Source organism: Macaca fascicularis, chromosome 1 (genome assembly GCF_037993035.2).
Source record: "Macaca fascicularis isolate 582-1 chromosome 1, T2T-MFA8v1.1".
NCBI lineage: Eukaryota > Metazoa > Chordata > Mammalia > Primates > Cercopithecidae > Macaca > Macaca fascicularis.
In genome coordinates, this window is record NC_088375.1 from 31,581,963 (window position 1) to 31,603,743 (window position 21,781).

Sequence of the window (21,781 nt, forward strand, 5' to 3'; positions counted from 1 at the left end):
AAGATAAATCCATTTATTAGAAGGGGAATATTTAATCATTTCTGCAGCTATTCACTCAATTAACTGGCAATACAATAAGATTAACCAGCAACACACTTTTACACCATTTTTGTGGGCAATTTTGTATTACATTCTATATATTTTATAAAGAAAACAGATAAGTGATTAATACATTTAAGAAAAACTTCTATCAAAATGAATGAACTTCCTGCTACAGGTGTGAAAAAAAGGAAAAATTTAAAAACTTTAAAAAAGAAACAACTTTTGGCACTAAGAGAAAAGTTTTAAGTTCACTTAGTAAGTCCACTAAGTTATGTGGAATTGCCCAAGCCATGAACATCAAACAAGACATTAGTTGGTAACAATAAAATACTGCAAAGAACTAGGCTTTGTACATCACTTATAATTCCTACATCATAATTTCAGAACTACCAGCAGAATAAATACCAAAACTTAATTATGTACCTGGTCCAAGGAACTGGCATCCTCTAGCCCTTACTGCTGCCCAAAGATTGGAAGAGAGTTGCTGAGGATTCTGGTGCTGGAGAATGAGCTCTGTAACTGTTCGTTCACCTAAAGATCGAGCTGCCCTCATAGCACGAATCCTGCCTTCTTCTTCTACTAGTTGACAGTGGACTAGAGTCACAAGTTTCCTCTGCATTGGGCGACTCAGAACACTCTGGGTAGTGCTGTTCAGACCCACTCCTTTAAATGAGGAAAGAAGTTATTCCTAGGTTCAAAATGCAATTTTAAAGTCCAGGAGCAATTTTTCTGTTGGGTTAACTTGTGGGTATGTGAATAGACAACAGTATTTAAAAGAAACAACAAATAAAACCACACACGTAAAGCTTACTTATGTATATATCTTTAAAGTATACAAATGTATACATGAGTTATCTCATGTGCACTTAACATTCATTATGACGTTAAATATACCATTACTCATTTTTATCATAGAGGAAGAAAGAAAAAAGGACTAGACAACATTGATAATTAGTTTATAATCTAAATCTTGAGGTCCCAAGAGTTCTGGTATATTATTTCAGAGGGGTTAATTTTACTTTCCTAATTAAATAGTAAGCCCTTTCTGTGCAAAAATGGCAACTTCCATATTTATTATACCACCTATAGCATAGCATATAAAACTGGATAGAAGGCAAACCATTCAGAGTTGTCAAATGATGGAAAGCACTTCCGAGGTAAGTAGTTACATTTGCTTTTATGATCATTCAAATAATGTTTCCATCATCACATAAACTCAAAATTCACTATTTTATTTGCTGTGGTTTGTGTAATGATATTTAGCACAAAATGAGTTTAGTTTACAATTGGTAAATTTCATTAACATTCGCTTAATAGCTCACAATTTTTATGGTAACAAGTTTCTTTAGTAGACATTTACTCAGTATGGATAATTGCATCAAATTTACCTCTAGTTAGGTTTTTTGGGAATTCCTCAGGACTTATAATATATAGGATTATGTACTGAGTATTTAAAAAAGCAATTTTACTCTAAATAAGAAACAAAAACAAACTTACCTCTAGCACTGCTGAGCGGTTTTAAGTACAATGCTAATTCTTCTACACATTTCTTAGCTTCCTCATAATGCTTTGTGTCTTCAACCCCACTACATAAAGTAATAGGCTGCTGCTCAGGGACCTGGAGGCCAAAAGAAAAGATCTGTATGAGTGCTCGATTCATTAATTAAATGTTTTATTTAGCATAGTTTATGCACTCATAATGCTAACACTGGCAACATCAAAACACCCACTAAATTTACTGAATTCTTTCAAAAGATCTTTCCTATTAACATGTATCTTTGCATTCCTTTGTTTTGTTTCTCAGCCTAATTAAGATATAATCCACATACTATACAACTGACTGGTTTAAAGTATATACAATTCCATGGTTTTCAGTATATTCACAGTTGTGCAAACATAACCACAATGAACTTTAGAATCTTTTCATTAGCCCAAAAAGAAACACAGTACCCTTTTAACAATTACCCCTTATTTTTTCCCAACCATCCACCAACCTTTGGAAAGATGAATCTATTTTCTATGGATTTGCCTATTCTGGACATTTCATACAAGCAAAATCAACACAATATATAGTCTTTTCTGACTTGCTTCTTTCACTTAATGTTTTCAAAGGTCTTCCAGGTTGTATCAGTACTTCATTTTCATCACTGAATAACATTCCATTGTATAAATATACCACACTTTATTTATACAATCATCAATTGACAGACTATTTTTGACTATTATGAATAATGCTGCTATGAACATCTGTGTACAAGTTTTTGTGGACAAAAGTTTTTGTTTCTCTTTGGTATATACCTAGGAATCTGTATTTAACCTTTTGAAAAACTGCCAAGCTATTTTCCAAAAGCAGAGTAGCATTTTATATGCCTACCAGGAGTGTATAAGGGTTCCAATTCTTCTACATTTAATGTAGAAAGATAATTCTTCTACTTATTATTATCTTTTTTATTATAGCTATCCTGTTGGGTGGAAAGTAGTAATTCATTGTGGTTTTTCTAAATTTTATTTTAAATTAATAATAATTGCATATATTTATGGGGTACGTGACGTTTTGATTGATACGTTTACAACATGAGATGACTAAAGCAGGTTAATTAACAAATTCATCACCTCACTTTTTTTTTTGTAGATTTTAAATAAAATCTACTCTTTTAGCAATTTTGAAACATACAATGTATTACTATTTATAGTCACTATTCTGTGCAACAGATCACTAAAGGTATTTATCTGGTCTAACTGAAGCTTTGTATTCTTTGATAATTATCTCTTCTTCCCATCTACCTTCCTCTGACTTCATTATGTTTTGATTTGTATTTCCCTGATAGCTAATGATGTTGACCATCCTTTCATATGCTTATTATCCACTTGTATATCTTCTCTGGAGGAATGTCTATTCAGATCTTTTACCCATTTTGCCTAGTAAACTTTATTTTGTAGAACAGTTTTAGATTTACAAAAAAGTGGCAAAGATAGTACACAGAATTCTCATTATCCTGTATTCAGTTTCCCCTATTATTATTATTATTATTTTTGAGATGGAGTCTCCCTCTGTCACCCAGGCTGGAGTGCAGTGGCACCATCTTGGCTCACTGCAACCTCCGCCTCCTGGGTTCAAGTGATTCTTCTGCCTCAGCCTCCCAAGTAGCTGGGACTACAGGAGCGAGCAACCACGCCCAGCTAACAGTTTCCCCTATTATTAACATCTTACATTGGTATGGTACATTTGTTAAAATTAATGAGCAAATATCAACATATTCATAATTAACAACTAAAATCCATATGTTAATCAGATATCCTTAGTTTTCAACTAATGTTCTTTCTCAGTTCCAGGATCCCATTCAGGATACCGTATTACAGTTAGTCTTCAAAGATAGAGTCTTGCTCTGTCACTCAGGCTGGAGTGCAGTGGCAGCATCTGGGCTCACTGCAACCTCTGCCTCCCAGGTTCAAGTGATCCCCCACCTCAGACTCCTGAGTAGCTGGGACTGTAGGCACACGCCACCACACCCAGCTAATTTTGTATTGTTTTGTAGAGATGGGGGTCCCACTACATCGTCCAGACTAGCCTCAAACTCCTGGGCTCAGGCCATCCACCCACCTTGGCCTCCCTCTCTCCCTCCATGTCTCTCCCTTTTTTTTTTTTTTTTTTTTGAGACGGAGTCTCGCTCTGTAGCCCAGGCTGGAGTGCAGTGGCCGTATCTCGGCTCACTGCAAGCTCCGCCTCCCGGGTTCACGCCATTCTCCTGCCTCAGCCTCCCGAGTAGCTGGGACTACAGGCGCCCGCCGCCTCGCCCGGCTAGTTTTTTTATTTTTTAGTAGAGACGGGGTTTCACCGGGTTAGCCAAGATGGTCTCGATCTCCTGACCTCGTGATCCGCCCGTCTCGGCCTCCCAAAGTGCTGGGATTACAGGCTTGAGCCACCGCGCCCGGCTTTTTTTTTTTTTTTTAAGTTGAGACAAAGTATCACTCTGTCGCCCAGGTTGGAGTACAGTGGCATAATCTCGGCTCACTGCAACTTCCACCTACCAGGTTCAAGAGATTCTCATGCCTCAGTCTCCCAAGTAGCTAGGATTATAGGCATGCGCCACCACGCCCAGCTAATTTTGTGCATTTTTAGTAGGATGGGATTTCACTGTGTTGGCCAGGCTGGTCTCCAACTCCCGGCCTCAAGTGATCTGCCCAACTCAGCCTCCCAAAGCGCTGGGATTACAGGTGTGAGCCACTGCGCTGGCCCTTCCATGTCTCTTTAAGCTCCTCTTGGCTTGGACAGCTTTCTCAGACTTTCCTTGTTTTAATGACCTTGACAGTTTTGAGGAGTACTGGTCTGGTATGTTGCAGAATGCCCCTAAACTGGGATCTAGGATCTGTCATTTTTCTCATGAGTATACTGTGGTTATGGATTTTTGGAAGATCATAGGGGAAAATTACCATTTTTATCACAGCACATCAAAGCTACAAACCACCAACATGACTTATTACTGCTGATGTTAAATTTGATCAGCTGGTTTAGTCAGTGTTTACCAGGTTTCTCCACTATAAAGTTCCATAATCTCCCACCTTCCAAACTGTACTTTTTGGAAGGAGTCACTATGCATAGCCCACACACACTCTCCATCCTTGAGAGCAGAATATTTATGTAATTAACTTGGAATTCTGCATGGGAGATTTGTTTCTTTCTTCCATTTATTTATTCAATCATTTAATTTTATCATGTAGACTCAAGGATATTTATCTTATACCTGGGTTATAATCCAATTCCATTTATTTTGTTGTTCAAACTGTTTTAGCTTTGGCCACTGAGAGCTCTTTCAGTTGGCTCCTGTGTGCCTTTGATATAGCCCCCATTACTCTGTGTATGTGTCTGTGTGTGTTTTGAATACTTCTCTATACTTTCCAGTGCTACAAGCTACTCCAGACTCATTTTGTGTATTTCCTGTCTCAGTCTTAGAATTAGCCATTTCTCCAAGGAACTCTGGTTCCCTTTATTGGAGAATGGTATTAGAAACCAAGATATGAATGCTATGTATACACATTGCTATTGGGGTGCTGTTCTTTCTAGGCCATCTTAGATGACAGAGCAAGGATATATGTCAGTGTAATAACCCGAGATATACACGTATCTATTTCTGTATATAACTATCTGTATCCATATCAAGCTAAAAATGAGTTCATATTGATGCCTCCAACTCTAATCCATTACCACATGAATCATTCTAACCTCTTCCTCCTTGCTTATCTGTAAACTGGCTCCAACCATTTGCCATTCATTTACTTAACTGTTCAATTCTAATATGTATTATATATACAGCAGTATCAGAATTCATACCCCCGTGGGAAAAGACTAGAGTACACTGCTTATAGATAATATCTTCCTCTATCTTTAATCTTACACAATCCTCTTTCTCCTCCACCCCTTTAGTGAAATTGTTTCATATACTTCAGATTGTTTTCCATAATCTTTGTAAAATTCTACAATTTTTGCAAATTCAGTGTCATATAGCCACAATTACAGAATCATAAAGAACAGCTTTACTGCCCTAAGAAATACTGTTTTACCAATTCAATCCTCCCTCCCTACTCCTGAATCCATGGCAACCACTGATACTTCTATTGTTGCTATGGTTTTGCCTTTTACAGATATCATAAAATTGGAATCATACAGTATGTGGCCTTTTCATACTGGTATCTTTCACTTAGCAATGATATACATTGAGATGTATCTATGTCTTTTTGTGACTTGACAGCTATGTCTTTTTATTACTTCATTTTATACAATGTTCCATTGCATGGATATACCACTGTTTATCCATTCACCTATTAAAAGATATCTCAACGGCTTCCATTTTTTGGCAATCATGAATAAAGTTGTTATAAATAGTCATGTGCGGGTTTCTGTGTAGACATAAATTTTCAAGTTAACTGGGTAAATACCTATTATGTTAAGCTTGTAAAGAAACTGCCAAACTGTCTTGCAAAGTGGCTATCCCATTTTTCATTTCCAAAAGAATGAGAGTTTTTGTTGCTCCATATCCTCACCAGCATTTGGTGTTGCTAATGTTTTGGATTTTGGTCATTCTAATTTGTGTGTAGTGGTTTCTCACTTGCTTTAATTTGCAATTACTTAAAGACAAACTGCTCAGCTACTTTTCATTTTGCTGATTTGCCATCTGTATAATCTATTTGACGAGGTGATTGTTCAGCTCTTTGTCCATTTTAAAAATTGGGTTGTCTTTTTATCACTGAGTTGTACGAGTTCCTTATATATTTTACATGTAAGTCTTTATCAGAAATAGGATTTTACAATTGTTTTCTCACATTCTGTGGGTTGTTCATTTTGCTTTCTTGTTGGTATCTTTTTTTTTTTGTTGTCACTGTTGTTTTTGAGATACGGTCTCATTCTGTCGCCCAAGCTAGAGAGTAGTGCTGTGATCGAGGCTCAACTGCAGCCTCAATCTGGTGATCAGGCTCAGGTGATGCTCCCACCTCAGTATCATAGATAGGTGGGACTACAGGCATGTGCCACCACATCCAGCAATTTTTTTTTTTTTTTAATTTTCTGTAGAGATGGGGTTTTGCCATGTTGCCTAGGTGGGTCTCAAATGATCCATCCATCTTGGCCTCTTGGGCTCCGGTGATGCTCCTACCTCAGCCTCACAGACAGGTGGGACTACAGGTATGTGCCACCATACCCAGCAATTTTTTTTTTTTTTTTTTGTATTTTCTGTAGAGATGGGGTTTTGCCATGTTGCCTAGGCCGGTCTCAAACGATCCATCCATCTTGACCTCCCACAGTGCTGGGATTACAGACGTGAGCCACTGTGTCCGGCCAATTGTTCATATCTTTGAAACACAGTTTTTAATTTTGATGAAGTTCAACTTATCTTTTTCTTTTGTTCCTTGTGCTTTTTGGTGTCATATCTTAAAAAAACCCACTGCCTACTCCATGGTCATGAAGACTTACGTCTATATTTTCTTCTAAGAGTTTAGTAGTTTTAGTTCTTATATTTAGCCTTTGATCCATTTTGAGTTAATATGAGTAAATGTTTATTCAAGTTTTAAGTTTCTTTTAAACAATGATCTGTAGTCTTCAAAATATAGTTTTACTTTTTTTTTTCTTTTTGACAGAGTCACTCTGTTACCCAGGTTGGAGGGCAGTAGCATGATTTTAGCTCACTGCAACCTCTGCCTACTGGGTTCAAGCAAGTCTCATGCCTCAGCCACCTAAATAGCTGGGATTACAGGTGGGCACCTTTACGCCTGGCTAATTTTTGTATTTTTTTGGTAGAGATGGGGTTTCACCTTGTTGGCCAGGCTGGTCTTGGAACTCCTGGCCTCAAGAGATCTGCTAGCCTCGGCCTCCCAAACTATTGGGATTACAGACATGAGCCACTGCACCCAGCCTAATTTTACATTTCTTTTGTTAAATATATTCTTAATATTTTTTTAATGCTCTTGTAGATGAAATTGATTTCTATTTTCAGATTGTCCATTGCTAGTGTATAGAAATACAACATATATATTATTTATTTAACAAATCTTCATTAAGGGCCTACTATGTGCCAGAAAGTCTTATGTGTGTAAGAAAACTATTATTAATGTATTATATGGATGAAAGTATGCAACACTAGCTGGGTATGGTGGCTCATGCCTGTATTCCCAGTACTCTGGCAAGTCGAGACAGGTGTATCACTTGAGGCCAGGAGTTTGAGACCAGCATAGTCAATGTGGCGAAACCCTGTCTCTACTAAAAATACAAAAATTAGCTGGGCATGGTGGTACACACCTGTAATCCCAGCTACTTGGGAGGCTGAAGCACGAGAATCACTTGAACCTGAGAGGCGGAGATTGCAGTGAGCCAAGATGATGCCACTGTACTCCAGCCTGGATGACAGAGTAAAGAAAAAAGAAAGAAAGAAATTATGAAACACTGTAAACACATTTTTACACCTTAGAAACACTTTTGCTTTTTCAGACAACTGATATTTATATATTCATCCTATATCCTGCAACTTTGCCTAGTTTTTTGTTTCTAATAGCTTTTCCTTTGTAGATTCTTTAACATTTTCTATATATTAGACCATGCCATCTGTGAATGAGATTGTTTTTATTTTTTACTTCTTATCTGAACGTCATTGGTTTAATTTACTTGCCTAATTGCCCTGACTAGAAGGTCCTGTATGATGTTCAACAGAAATAGTTAAGAGTGGAGATCCTTAACTCGTTCCTGATCTTAAAGAAAAAGCTTCTAGTCTTTCGCCATTCAGTATGTTAGCTGTGGGTTTTTCATCCATGTCCTTTGGGTTGAAGTTTTTTTCCTAGTTGTTTCAGTGCTTTTATTATGAAAAGGTACTGGATTTTGCCAAATGCTTTTTCTGTGTCTATTGAGATGATCATATGTGTGCAATTTTGCAACTTTTACTGATATAGTGAATTACATTAATTGGTTTGCAGATGTTAAATCAACCTTACATTCCTAGGACAAATTGGTGATGATATATTTTAAAGTCTAATTTAAATTTATTTTTTCTTTTTCCTTTTAGATGAAAGGAAAATTTAGGAAATCTTTTTCATTGTGATAATATATACATAACACAAAATTTACTATCTTAACCATTTTTGAGTCTATAAAGCATTAAGTGTGTTCTAATGGTTCCCAAACGTTGTGCTATAGTTTTTGTCACCTTTCTCATCTTTCATTTCAGTTAATATCTACTGAGTAAAACTGCCTGAAGCAGCTGCACCTTCACTACTGAGTAAAGTGCAGTGGTTTTATGAACAATAGTTTTCTCAATGTTAAAAAAGGTCCTTATGACTTACCTCTTAGGTTTCTTTTCTTTTTCTGAGACAAGGTCTCACTCTGTCACCCAGGCTGGAGTGCAGTGGCGCGATCTTGGCTCACTGCAACCTCCGCCTCCTGGGTTCAAGGGATTCTCGTACCTCGGCCTCCCAAGTAGCTGGGATTACAGGCACACACCACCACACCCAGCTCATTTTTTTGTATTTGCAGTAGGGACAGGGTTTCACCATGTTGGCCAGGCTGGTCTCAAACTCCTGACCTCAAATGATCCACCCGTCTTGGCCTCCCAAAGTGCTGGGATTACAGACATGAGCCATCACACCCGGCCTTAGGTTTCTCTAGTGATTTGCATAGCTAGGTTTATTGAATATCTGACAAGATTAAATGGATGCTACTGTACTATGACTAAAAAGCACTGGACTACCACAATAAATCTAACATGCTGAAATAAAGGATTTACAGTACCAAATAGAATTATACCTATTTAAATAGAAGGCAATGTTACCCAATTTTAATTCAACAGGTTTCTCTCAGGAGAAAAACACGCAAAACACACACACACACACACACACACACACACACACACAGAGAGAGAGAGAAAGAGAGACAGAGAGAGAGAAAGAGAGAGAAATTTAAAAGTATTAAGTCACCCATCTTACCTGAGCACCCACGAGCTGCAGCAATGCTGAGTTCACAGGGAGGAGCTCAATGTCTGTATTGATAGTGGTCTGGTCAAATGGGCAAGCCTTGCGGTGGAGTTTATTCAGGCACATCTTGCAGACAGTATGGCCACAACCCAAACTGATGGGCTTTCGAATTGTTTCGTCGAAAGTCTGAGTGCAAATTGGGCAGGAGAGGAAATCCGTCCATTGTGGAGCTTGTACAGGCATTGCTTCTGGAGTTACAATTCACGAACACAAACACACACGCAAATCTAAAGCAAAGATTCCACTGGAATCAAAATCTTTGAAAAAAAGTTTATCTTTTTTTTTTTTTAAATATCTTCTGTAGATACAGTCAGCACATAGTGTGAAATATAACCTGGAAAACAAAGAAAAAGGAAAAAAATTGAGTGTCTTTCTTTTCAATTAAACTGTTGAAAAAGAACCACAAGTCCAGTCTTATTTCACAACTTTTTATACCACATTTGTATTACTGTAATCCATCTTTTTACACTTTTACAGAATTACAGCCATGATAAAACATCTAGTTCCATTCCCTCATTTTAGAGATGGGAAGTAGTCCCCTGCCTGAGAGGAGATTTGTAGTAATAAAGTTCCATCCAGGACCCCAGTCTCTTAAGTTTATCTAAGTCCCTGATTTTTTTTTTTTTTTTTTGAGATGGAATTTCACTCTTGTTGCCCAGGCTGGAGTGCAATGGTGCAACCTCCATCTCCTGGGTTCTAGCAATTATCCTGCCTCAGCCTCTCAAGTAGCTGGGATTACAGGCATGCGCCACCATGCCTGACTAATTTTGTATTTTTAGTAGAGAGGGGGTTTCTCCATGTTGGTCAGGCTGGTCTCGAACTCTTGACCTCAGGTGATCCTCCCCTCTCGGCATCCCAAAGTGCTGGGATTACAGGTGTGAGCCACCATGCCCGGCTAAATCTCTAATTTTTAAAAAATAAATATATCTAAAAATTAATCTTGGCTGGGTACAGTGGCTCACGCCTGTAATCCCAGCAATTTGGGAGGCCAAGGCGGGCAGATTCCTCGAGGTCAGGAGTTCGAGACAAGCCTGGCCAACCTGGTGAAACCCCATGTCCACTAAAAATACAAAAATTAGCCAGGCGTGGTGGCAGGTGCCTGTAATCCCAGCTACTCAGGAGGCTGAAGTGGGAGAATCACTTGAACCCAGGAGGCAGAGGTTGCAGTGAGCCGAGATCTGCCATTGCACTCCAGTCTGGGGAACAAGAGCGAAACTCAGTCTCAGAAAAAAAAAAAAAAAAAGCAAAAAAAAAAAGCTTTGTTGGGGAAGGGGGTAGAGGGAGGGAAGAATTAACGACCAAGACATAAATAACTTTTGATGACAAGGCGCGGTGTCTCAGGTTTGTAATCCCAGCACTTTGGGAGGCTGAGGCGGGTGGGTCACTTGAGGTCAGGAGTTCGAGATCAGACTGGCCAACATGGTGAAACCCCATCTCTACCAAAAATATAAAAAATTAGCCAGCGTGGTGGTGCGTGGCTGTAATCCCAGCTACTCGGGAAGCTGAGTGAGGAGAACTGCTTGAACCCAGGAGGTGGAGGTTGCGGTGAGCCGAGATCCACCACTGCACTCCTGCCTGGGCGACACAGTGAGACCCCATCTCAAAACAAAAAAAAAACTTTTGACAACATAAGAATATTTTAAAAGTAGAAACAATCTACACAAACATATGTTTCCTCTGTATTTATACCACAATCTCAACAGACTCATACAAATTTTTCAGGCTGGGTGTGATGGCTCATGCCTATAATTCCAGCACTTTGAGAGGCTGAGATGGGAGGATTGCTTGAGCCCAGGAGTTTGAGACCAGCCTAGGTAACACAGGGAGACCCTGTCTCTACAAAAATTAGCCAGGCGTGGTGGCATGCACCTGTGGTCCCAGCGACCCTGGAAGCTAAGGGCTAAGGTAGGAGGATCACTTGAGCCCAGAAGTTTGAGGCTGCCTTGAGCCACGAACACGTGACTGCACTCTAGCCTGGGTGACAAAGCAAGACCCCATCTCAAAAACAAAAAGAAAAAAGAACAAAAAGAAATACTATTCCATTCCCAGGAAAAATTAAATTTAGTTAGATGACACAAAAATGTTTTACTGGTCTTTACTATGTGTTCAGTACTAGGGATAAAAAATTATAAGTCATTCTAAGTCCACATGGAGCTTGCACTGTTTCTTTCACTAAACATATTAACAGCAATCACACAACTAAATATATGATTGCAAGTTATGGTAAGTGATATGTAGGTGAAGTATAGGGAGATACAAGCATATATAACAGAGGCAACCTGACCAAATTAGGGTAGAGCTGATGTACAGTTAAGTGATATTTATGGAAAGATTTTGAAGATGACTGCTGAATGAAAGTTAAGGGAAGAATAATGTTTAATATGTGTGATATAGATTCTAGGTAAAGAAACAGCATAACCATAGATTCTGAGACTAGAAAGAATATAGTACAGATGAGGCCAGGCACGGTGGCCCACACCTGTAATCTCCAGCACTTTGGGAGGCGGAGGCAGGCTGATCACCTGAGGTCAGGAGTTTGAGACCAGACTGACCAACATGGAGAAATCCCGTCTCTACTAACAATACAAAATTGGCCAGGCATGGTGGCACAATGCCTGTAATCTCAGTTACTTGGGAGGCTGAGGCAGGAGAATCACTTGAACCTGGGAGACGAAGGTTGCGGTGAGCCAAGAGGGCGCGCCACTGCACTCCAGCCTGGTAAACAAGAGCAAAACTCCTTTTCAAAAAAAAAAAAAGAATATAGTACAAATGGGGAGCTAAAAAAAAGAAAAACAACAGTGAAACCAAAACCAAACAAAACACAGAATAGACAGCAAGAGGTATGAGATGAGACTAAAGAATTAGCAAGGACCAGCTGGGCGCAGTGGCTCACACGTGTAATCCCAGCACTTTGGGAGGCCAAGGTGTGCAAATCATGAAGTCAGGAAATTGAGACCATCCTGGCTAACACGGTGAAACCCCATCTCTACTAAAAATACAAAAAAATTAGCCGGACATGGTGGCAGGCACCTGTAGTCCCAGCTACTTGGGAGGCTGAGGCAGGAGAATGGCATGAACCTGGGAGGCAGAGCTTGAAGTGAGCCGAGATTGCGCCACTGCACTCCAGCCTGGGCGACAGAGCGAGACTCAGTCTCAAAAAAAAAGAATCATCAAGGACCAAAGAACACAGGATCTTCTAACTTATATGATGGTATTTGGTTACTATGTGAAGAGTAGTGTAAAGCCACTGAAGGGGCAGGAGGTGACTCACTTTATTGTTTTGAAAGTTATCCTGTGATATTATTCTCACCAGTCACACACAGTCCACTATGATCTCCTTCAACGCTCAACTAGGAAGAGTAACAACTATATGCCTATTCTCACTCTTGGGCCCTAAAGCACTCATATGCTGATACACCAGCATGATGCTTACTTTAAGAAAACCTGATACGCAAAAACTCTAATATGGAAAACAGATTGATTACAGTGATTGTCCATATTAAAGAAAGATAATAAATTTTACAAGGTATTTATAATAAGATTTAAAAGACTAGAAATTGATGTAATTGAAAAAATTGGGCTGGGTGTGGCGGCTTACGCCTGTAATCCCAGCACTTTGGGAGGTCGAGGCGGGCGGATTACCTGAGGTCAGGAGTTTGAGACCAACCTGGTCAACATGGTGAAACCTTATCTCTACTAAAAATACAAAAATTAGCCTGGCGTGGTGATGGGCACCTGTAATCCCAGCTACTCGGGAGGCTGAGGCAATTGGACTGCTTGAACCCGGGAGGGGGAGGTTGCGGTGAGCCGAAATCACGCCATTGCACTCTAGATAAACAGAGACATACCAGTGCTATGAAAATGTATGGAAAGAGACTCAAAATACATTAAGTAAAAAAACAAAAACAAAACAAAAAACAAGACTTGCAGACCAATACATATTACATCACTTGTGCTGAGGGAAAAGAACCCTTACATATTAGTCTATGTATTAATGTATGTAAATGGATGGAAGAAAAAGGTCTGAAAAGACACTCAACAAGCTATAAGCAGACAGCAAGGTCTTCATGGACTATAGGAATTAATCAACTTGAACAATCGGCCTGTTTTATAACCTCCTGCCTTGTAGCCTATTTTTGCCTAAACCCTGTGTAGAATGCATCAACTAGATGACTGGAACCAGTTCCTCACAGACCCTAGCAACTCACAGATAAACCAGGGTGAGCTTTCCTCATTACCATGCTAAAGTCTCCATCCTGGGAGAAGCTATAGCTTCACTACCATAGCATGTGACCTACACCCAGGCATAAAGACTCACTGTATGTGCACCACTGGGACCCCTCCTCTATATGCAGTGACATACCCTCTCTTCCCTCTCCATCGCCCCATAAAATCCTCCTCTCACTTTCCCTCAGAGAGCCACTGCTTTGGAGAATATGCCCAGTGCTCTCCTTACTTGTGACAAGTAATAAAACATCTATTGATCAAGATATGTGTTCTTGTGGAGTCATTTGTTACTTGATAGGCAAAGGAACTCTGGATTTTTTTTGGGTAACAAAACTTAACAGCACTGCCAGGCATAGTGGTTCACACTTCTAATCCCAGCACTCTGGGAGGTGGAGACAGGTGGATCTCTTGAGCCCGGGAGTTTGAGACCAGCCTGGGCAATAAAGTGAGGCCCCATCTCTACAGAAAAATAAAAAATTTAGCTGGACATGGGCACCTTTAGTCCCATATGGAGCTATATGGAGGCTGAGGAAAGAGATTGCCTGAGCCCAGGAGGTCAGAGCTGTAGCAAGTCAAGTTTGCTCCACTGCACTCCAGCCTGGGCAACGGAGCGAGATCCTGCGTAAAACAAAACAAAACAAAAATCTTAATGGCAGTTATACAGTTGGGCAACTTACAAAATGTATGTAATCATGAATTACTTATATAAGTACAAATAAATTGAAAGAGTAACACAAAGCTAGAGTACACTTAGAGTACAATTTAAGCTTCTTAAGATAATCACTCTAAAACAATTCAAAACATTTGTCCTTATTAATCTTCTTTTACATATTTAGATAGCCAAATCATGAAAACTTATTAGTTCTTTTCGAAATTTAAGAATCTTAAAATAGTCTGTAACTTATCCTTTCAAATAATTAGCATTCCTTTATTAATTTTGTTTATCACTTCCACCTGTATTAACTTTGTAAAGTAAGGTATGTAGTTGTTAATCTCTTAAATTTTCTAGTAAAATAGTTCTTTGACACAACTATAAACAACTTGATATGATAAAAATAGGAATATCAGCAATCAGTTCTTCATTAAAAATAAAAGCATTATTTTGACCATAAACACAGGTTTGAGAGACCAAGGGGAAAATAATATTCTTAAAGCTTGACTTTGGGAAATTTGATGATTAATAACAAAAGGTCACTCTTAGATGACCCTATTTCAGGACTTAAAAAATCACAAGGCAAAGATTTTTTAGAGACTCAAAGTGTCAGTTAATTGTAGACAGTAGATCTAAGAAGAATTTCCATTTCCTCATTCTTTAAGTATCTTTCTCTAAACTCATTCTTCCAAACATTCTCCAAGCTTCTTGAAGACAGTTTATATACTCTTCAACCACAACATGTATCTAAACCACAAAAGACATGATTTAGTAAATATAATAAGTATTCTTTCAGTCAAAAGTAAACATATGAAATAAAATTATTAATATACCAACATCCAGATTTTTTGAACTTCCTCAGAACACGGTATGTCAGCAAACTAAAAAAGGCCACTAAACAAAAATAGCTGTAAATAATTCTACTAATCAAAGCACATGCATTCAAAGCCTGCAGATAAACTGTTGGGGGCCAGGTCAAATCTAATTAATTAGGAGTATTTCTACTGGAACCTTCCTAACTGAAACAGAAGACAAATGATGAGCCCTCTTTATTTCCAAAATGATCAAAAAGAGTGACACTGCTGCTCAAGTATGAAAGCAATGATTAGTTTCTCCATCAGTTTAAATAAGGACTCCTCTTTTCCTACAAAAATGACAATCAGAGATTTTACTGTTGATAATTGATAATACAGAATATTCATGACAATTAAACAGCAATCAGTTCAAGGGTCTGACCTAAGACCCAAGTTCAAAAATACCATATAATTTCCCCAATTATACATACACATTTTTACGCCACTAAAGAGTGCTCATAGAAAACACTGAAAAGACTGCTTTATTTGGTTATATGCCTTGTTCATGGCATTGACTGAAGAAGCTACAGTACAGAATATCACATTTGACATTCCACTATTAATTTATCCAAATGTCTAAATTCTGGTTAAGAACCATCACTTTCTTAAATCTCTAAACTTTTATCAATAATATTACCATTTGACTTTACTCAGTTTTTTTTTCTTAAGAAAGAAATAAAGATCTTAATATCAAAATAAAAATTATTTTGGCTGGGTGCTGTGGTTCACGCCTACAATCACAGCACTTTTGGGTGGCTGAGGTGGGAGGATCACTTGAGACCAGGAGATTGAGATCAACCTGGCCAACAAGGCAAGACCTTGTCTCTATAAGCAAAATAAAAAATGAGCAGAGTGTGGTGGCAAGTACTTGTAGTCCCAGCTATTCAGGAGGCTGAGGTGGGAGGTACGCTTGATCCCAGGAGTTCAAGGTTTCAGTGAGCTATGACTGCACCACTGCACTCCAGCCTGGGCAACAGAGTGAAACCCCATCTCTGAAAAAAAAAAAAAAAATGCTGGGCGCTGTGGCTCACGCCTGTAAACCCAGCACTTTGGAAGGCTGAGGCTGGCAGATCACCTGAGGTCAGGAGTTTGAGACCAGCCTGACCAACATAGAGAAATCCTGTCTCTACTAAAAATAAAAAAATTAGCAGGGCATGGTGGCGCATGCCTGTAATCCCCGCTACTCGCGAGGCCGAGGGAGGAGAATCGCTTGAACCTGGGAGGCGGAGGTTGTGGTGAGCCAAGATCACGCCACTGCACTCCAGCCTGGGCATTAAGAGCAAAACTCGGTCTCAAAAAAAAAAAAAGAAGAGAGAAAGAAAGATAGGAATTATAAACAACAAGACTACTGCTTGGGTCCACCAGCTAAGTGACTACTTTGTAGATACCAAACTACAAGTCTTACAGCTCCCTTAGCTATTAAATTCAAATGCATGCCTCTGCAAAATAACAAATAACTACATATTGTGAGCACTGATGTTTAAGTATGATTAAAACATTGCCAATGAGCTACTACAGACAAAATTGTGATGACACGATGCATCTGGAAAGATGTAAAACAGCTTTGTTTCCTAAAAATCAATCATGTGTCAGTCACTGTGCTAGGCGTTTTCAGATGTTTCTCTTATTTAAATGTCCACAATGTGAACTACCACCAATAACCAACATCTGTGAAGCAAAAACTAGGACACTAAACTTTCAGTGAGCTATATACAGTATCTAATTAATGTTCACAGTAACACTGTAATGTAGTTATTATCCCCACTTTAAAGATAAGGAAACCAAAGTACCCAAGTCACAAAGCTAGAAAATGGCAGGATTAAGACTCAAACTCAGGCCAGCCAAACTCCCAAGCTGGTACTTTTAAACTCTCTAATTTGTGCCACCTCACGAATAAAAGTTTATAGTAATTATGGCAAGGGAGCTCTTGGGAGTGACAGAAATGCCTTAAAATTGGATTGTAGTAATGGTTGCACAACTCTGTAAATTTACTAAAAATCATTTGTGTATTTAAAATAAGTGAATTTTATGGTATGTAAATTACACTTCAATAAAGCTGTTAAAATAGTCATTAAGGGCTTTTTAATAGTCTTAGTTTTCAAAAATGTTAAGTAATAATGTAGAAACATAGAAACTATTCAAATCTGTTCTATGAGCACAGCAATAGCCCTATTAAATAGCTAAATTACATTGCTGTGAAGATTTCATTTAAATGTATCACACATTTATTACCATCTCTTCTATTATAGGTTCGTTTTATATGTTCCTGATTCAGAGAGAGAAAAATGGAAATTAAAATTCAAGTATCTACTCTGAGCCAGGCACTCTTCTGAGGCATTACTATGCCCATTTTACAGATGATAACTCGAGGTTTGGCAGCATTAAGTAACGGCCCCAAATCAATAAACTGTTGAGCTGGGATTAACACCAGGTCTTACATATTTGAAGTATAAGTTGGCCTGTGAAAAATGTTTTATCAAAAAAACCATATTGTAAGAAGAAAATCTTGGCTCTCTTCCCACCATGTCCCATGAGATGAGATTTTAACTCATTATTCTTGACCTTAACTTAATTTTTCATTGCTCTGGAACATTTCCATAGCAACCAGCATGTAGGGCCACATCAGAGAAGAGAAAATGTTTCACTGTCTTGAAAAATGAAGCTAGAAGCAGGAGACAAAAACACAAAGAAGAAAACTAATGAAGGCCTATTATAACACTTAATTTTTTAATCCTCAGCAGAGCATCAACTAATTTACAGTGGAAATAGAGTCTAAAATTTGAGGAGGCTCAAGGTTTTTCCAGCAGTAATATCTTGTGAAGACCGACCCAGTTTTGATTGTAAAAATACCTCTTCCCAAAATGTATGGACTGAATTGTAACCCTATATATACAACATCCTGGATATAAATAATTTAATATGATTATGTTAGTACAAATGGTAAATACTTGGGACAGGCATAAAGAGAAGGGCTTCTGAGTTAGAGGGAAAAATAGCTTGAAAAATAGAAGTTGATAAAGAAAGGCTGAGGAAAGTTCAAGGGGTTAGTTCAGGTTGCTTACTTTTTCAGCGTTCAGAGGCAAAAAGAAAAATTTCTATCTCCAACCTACTGCCAGATTTAGGAGAAGAAGTAGTAAGAAAGGACAAAATCATTCATGGCGAAGCCGCTTGACCTGAGTTTGAAACAGAGTGCCTGAGAAAATAAGACAGTCTTTAACTTTATGTATATAGTTTGAATCTCCAGGTTCAAGTTATGCATTACATATAAATGTGCTACACTAAAGAGAGTGTTAGCCCCCAGTAGTTATCAAAGAGGTGGCAGAATGATGTGACCAGACTCAAAGGCATCATCTTTTTCTGTTTTTGTGTTTTTGAGACAGATTCTCATTCTGTTGCCCAAGCTGGAGTGCAGTGGTACGATCTTGGCTCACTGCAACCTCCACCTCCTAGGTTCAAGCCATTCTTGTGCAGAGTAGCTGGGATTACAGGTGTGCACCACCATGCCTGGCTAATTTTTGTATTTTTAGTAGAGATGGGGTTTCACCACGTTGGCCAGGTCTCAAACTCCTAGCCTCAAATGATCAGCCGCAGCCTCCCAAAGTGCAGGGATTATATAGGCGTGAGCCACCACGCCCAGCCAAAAGCATCATCTTTAAAGGAAGTAGCAAGGAAAATTTACCAATTAAGCAAAAAAGCAAAATGTTTTAATTTTTTCTGTTTTTGCATTAACACTCTGTTGAATATTACATATACTATACTGTCAAGTAAATAAATATATAATCACCAATTTAGTGTTAGTACAAACACTAAGGATGTAATAAAACTGATTACTAAGATCAGAAGTATTTTTAGTATACATTGAGCATTTCAGTTTACTCATTACCGTCAAAAAATTTTACAAAATAGTTTATTCATTACCTTAACTGCTTTTAAATTAACCACAAATTTATGAAATTATTTTTTTTGTTGCTGTTGGGGGCAGGGGAGGTAAAAGTTGACATCTCCTTCTTAATTAAGCTTCTTTTCTAAATCAGAAAGATATTTCAGTCCCAAAATGAAAGATTCATGAATAAATTTTGAAGATGAGGCCAAATACTTTAATAAGACTAAATAGTTCTCCAGGTCATCTTTTGAAATCAGTCCTCTTGCTGCAATAATGGTTCATTTTTATAAAGGAAGTTTACTCCTGTTGTCTCCATAAGTTATTTTGAGACACACAAATCTGACTGGCAAATAATAATTTGGAATGCAGGGACAAATAACCACAATAAAAAGAAAATCTAACCTGTGCCTAATAAATGTATGTTTCAGGTTGTTAAATACTATCCTACAGAATCCTAAGGAATATGATGAAATTAAGACATTTTAGAGGGTAGCACTAATATTCTGTTTTTTCAACTTGTCCTTCATTATTAGTTCTTTTCCCACTAGCATGCTTCAATGTTTGTTCAGGAGCTGAAAGAAATTTGTCTCTAACTTGTCTTATCTAAAAAAGAGTCATTCAATCCTTGTCCCTGTTTCCATCCACCACTATTTTGAAATAACTCTTAACAGGCACATTAAGAACTTTATGAAATTCAAGAGTCATATCTCAATTCTTATTTTACTTCTTTCTATACAGCATTTAATAATATTAAAGTTACTCCTACAAAAGTTGCCCTTTTCTGGCTTCTATATAACATACTGTCCAATAATTGGCAGGCCACTCCTTGCCCATATCTATTGAGGGCTTCTTCTTCTCTATCCATACTTGGAATAGTGGCGGTTCTTAGAATTCCTTTCTCAATTCTCTTCCCTAGAGAGTTTCCCTGAGTAATTTCATCTGTTTTTATGTTTTCAACAACCAACTAGATCCTGCTGACCTCCAAATGTCTCTCTCAAGTTCAGACTTCTCTTCTGAGTGCCAGGGCCATATAACCAGTTGACTACTAAGTCATCCAAGTTCATCTCCTCCCCACCAAACCTTTTGTTCTCTTTGTCAGTGACTGAGTAACATACCAATTACTGTGATAAAAGCATGGGGAATTGCCAGGCATGGTGGCTTATGCCTGTAATCCCAACACTTTGGGAAGCTGAAGTGACAGATTACCTGAGGTCAGGAGAGTTCGAGACCAGCCTGGCCAACGTGGTGAAACCCTGTCTCTACTAAAAATACAAAAATTAGCCAGACATGGTGGAGGGTGCTTGTAATCCCAGGTACTCGGGAGGCCACTATTAGAGAACACATGAATACTCCAGCTTGATAGATTTGCTAACATATACAGGACAGCTTCCTAAGTATTAAAAACCATAGAGAAAATAGTGACATTGGGTCTATTTCCCCCATTCTTCAACGTGGGTGGCCCTGACTTACTTTCAACAGTCGCATGCAACAGAAGTGATGATACTGGGAGAGTTTCAGAGCCTAGGTCTCAAGAGACTTTGCAGGAAGCTTGAACTAGCTTGTCTGAGGACAAGAGTACATGAAACAAAGAAAAGCTGTTTTATAATATCTCAGATCCCTAAAACCAGTCCTAATTTGAGCTGTCAGATGATTGCAGCTACACAAGTGGCCTCAGGGGAGACCAGCAGAACTACCAAACTAAACTCAGTCCAAATTGCTGACTCACAGAATTGTAAGCGAATAAAATGGTTGCTTTAAGCAGCAAAATTTTAGAGTGGTTTGTTATTTAATAATAATCTGGTGATTATATAATTAAGATAGTTTTACATATATAAATTTCATAGTCTTTTGAGAAAACATGTAATATTGACATAGAAATTTGAAAGGTTCTCTCAATTGAATTATAACCTTTTTGACAGAGCATATTTATCTGTTTTTAGGCTCTAAAAATCATTAAGATACTGACACACCTTCACAAACACAACATTTGGCTCCTCAATCCTGCATCATAAATTATCAGTAACAAAAAAGCAAAATGATACATTTTCAAAGCACAACATGGGCAATGAACCTCTTTTGACTTAAAAATATGTACCATTTGTGCTTAATTTAAACCTATCTAAAATTTATCATAATCCCACTCAACATACTTAAGTTGTGATCCATGCAACAGTCCTCTATGTTGATGTGCCAAAGCAGCATTATTAACTCTTAATACTGATAAAGTTTCATGTGTTTCCAAGTTAGATGTTGTCAGTCCTTGCTGGTGACAATCTAAAGACCATTCATGGCCGGGTGCGGTGGCTCATGCCTGTAATCCCAGCACTTTGGAAGGCAAAGGCAGGTGGATTACCTGAGGTCAGGAGATCGAGACCAGCCTGGCCAACATGACAAAACCCCATCTCTACTAAAACTACAGTAAGTTAGCCAGATGTAGTAGTGGGTGCCTGTAATCCCTGCTACTTAGGAGGCTGAGGCAGGAGAACTGCTTGAACCCAGGAGGTAGAGGCCGCAGTGACCTGAAACCATGCTACTGCGCTCCAGCCTGGGGAACAAGAGCAAAACTGCGTCTCATAAATAAATAAATACATACATACATACATACATACATACATA

General features: G+C 38.4%; 1 protein-coding gene across 9 annotated transcripts in view; it reads right to left on the reverse strand.

Moving 5' to 3' along the window:
• Positions 1 to 21,781, reverse strand: part of RC3H1 (ring finger and CCCH-type domains 1) — a 92,159-nt gene that overhangs the window by 54,008 nt on the left and 16,370 nt on the right. For all 9 annotated transcript variants that reach the window (XM_074015266.1, XM_074015195.1, XM_005540039.5 and 6 more), the window contains exons 2-4: positions 9,502 to 9,883; positions 1,540 to 1,660; positions 466 to 705 (exon numbers count right to left, since the gene is read on the reverse strand). In XM_074015266.1, the coding sequence (XP_073871367.1) occupies positions 466 to 705; positions 1,540 to 1,660; positions 9,502 to 9,732 (592 nt within the window). In that variant the 5' untranslated portion in view covers positions 9,733 to 9,883. The remainder of the gene's footprint in view (positions 1 to 465; positions 706 to 1,539; positions 1,661 to 9,501; positions 9,884 to 21,781) is intronic.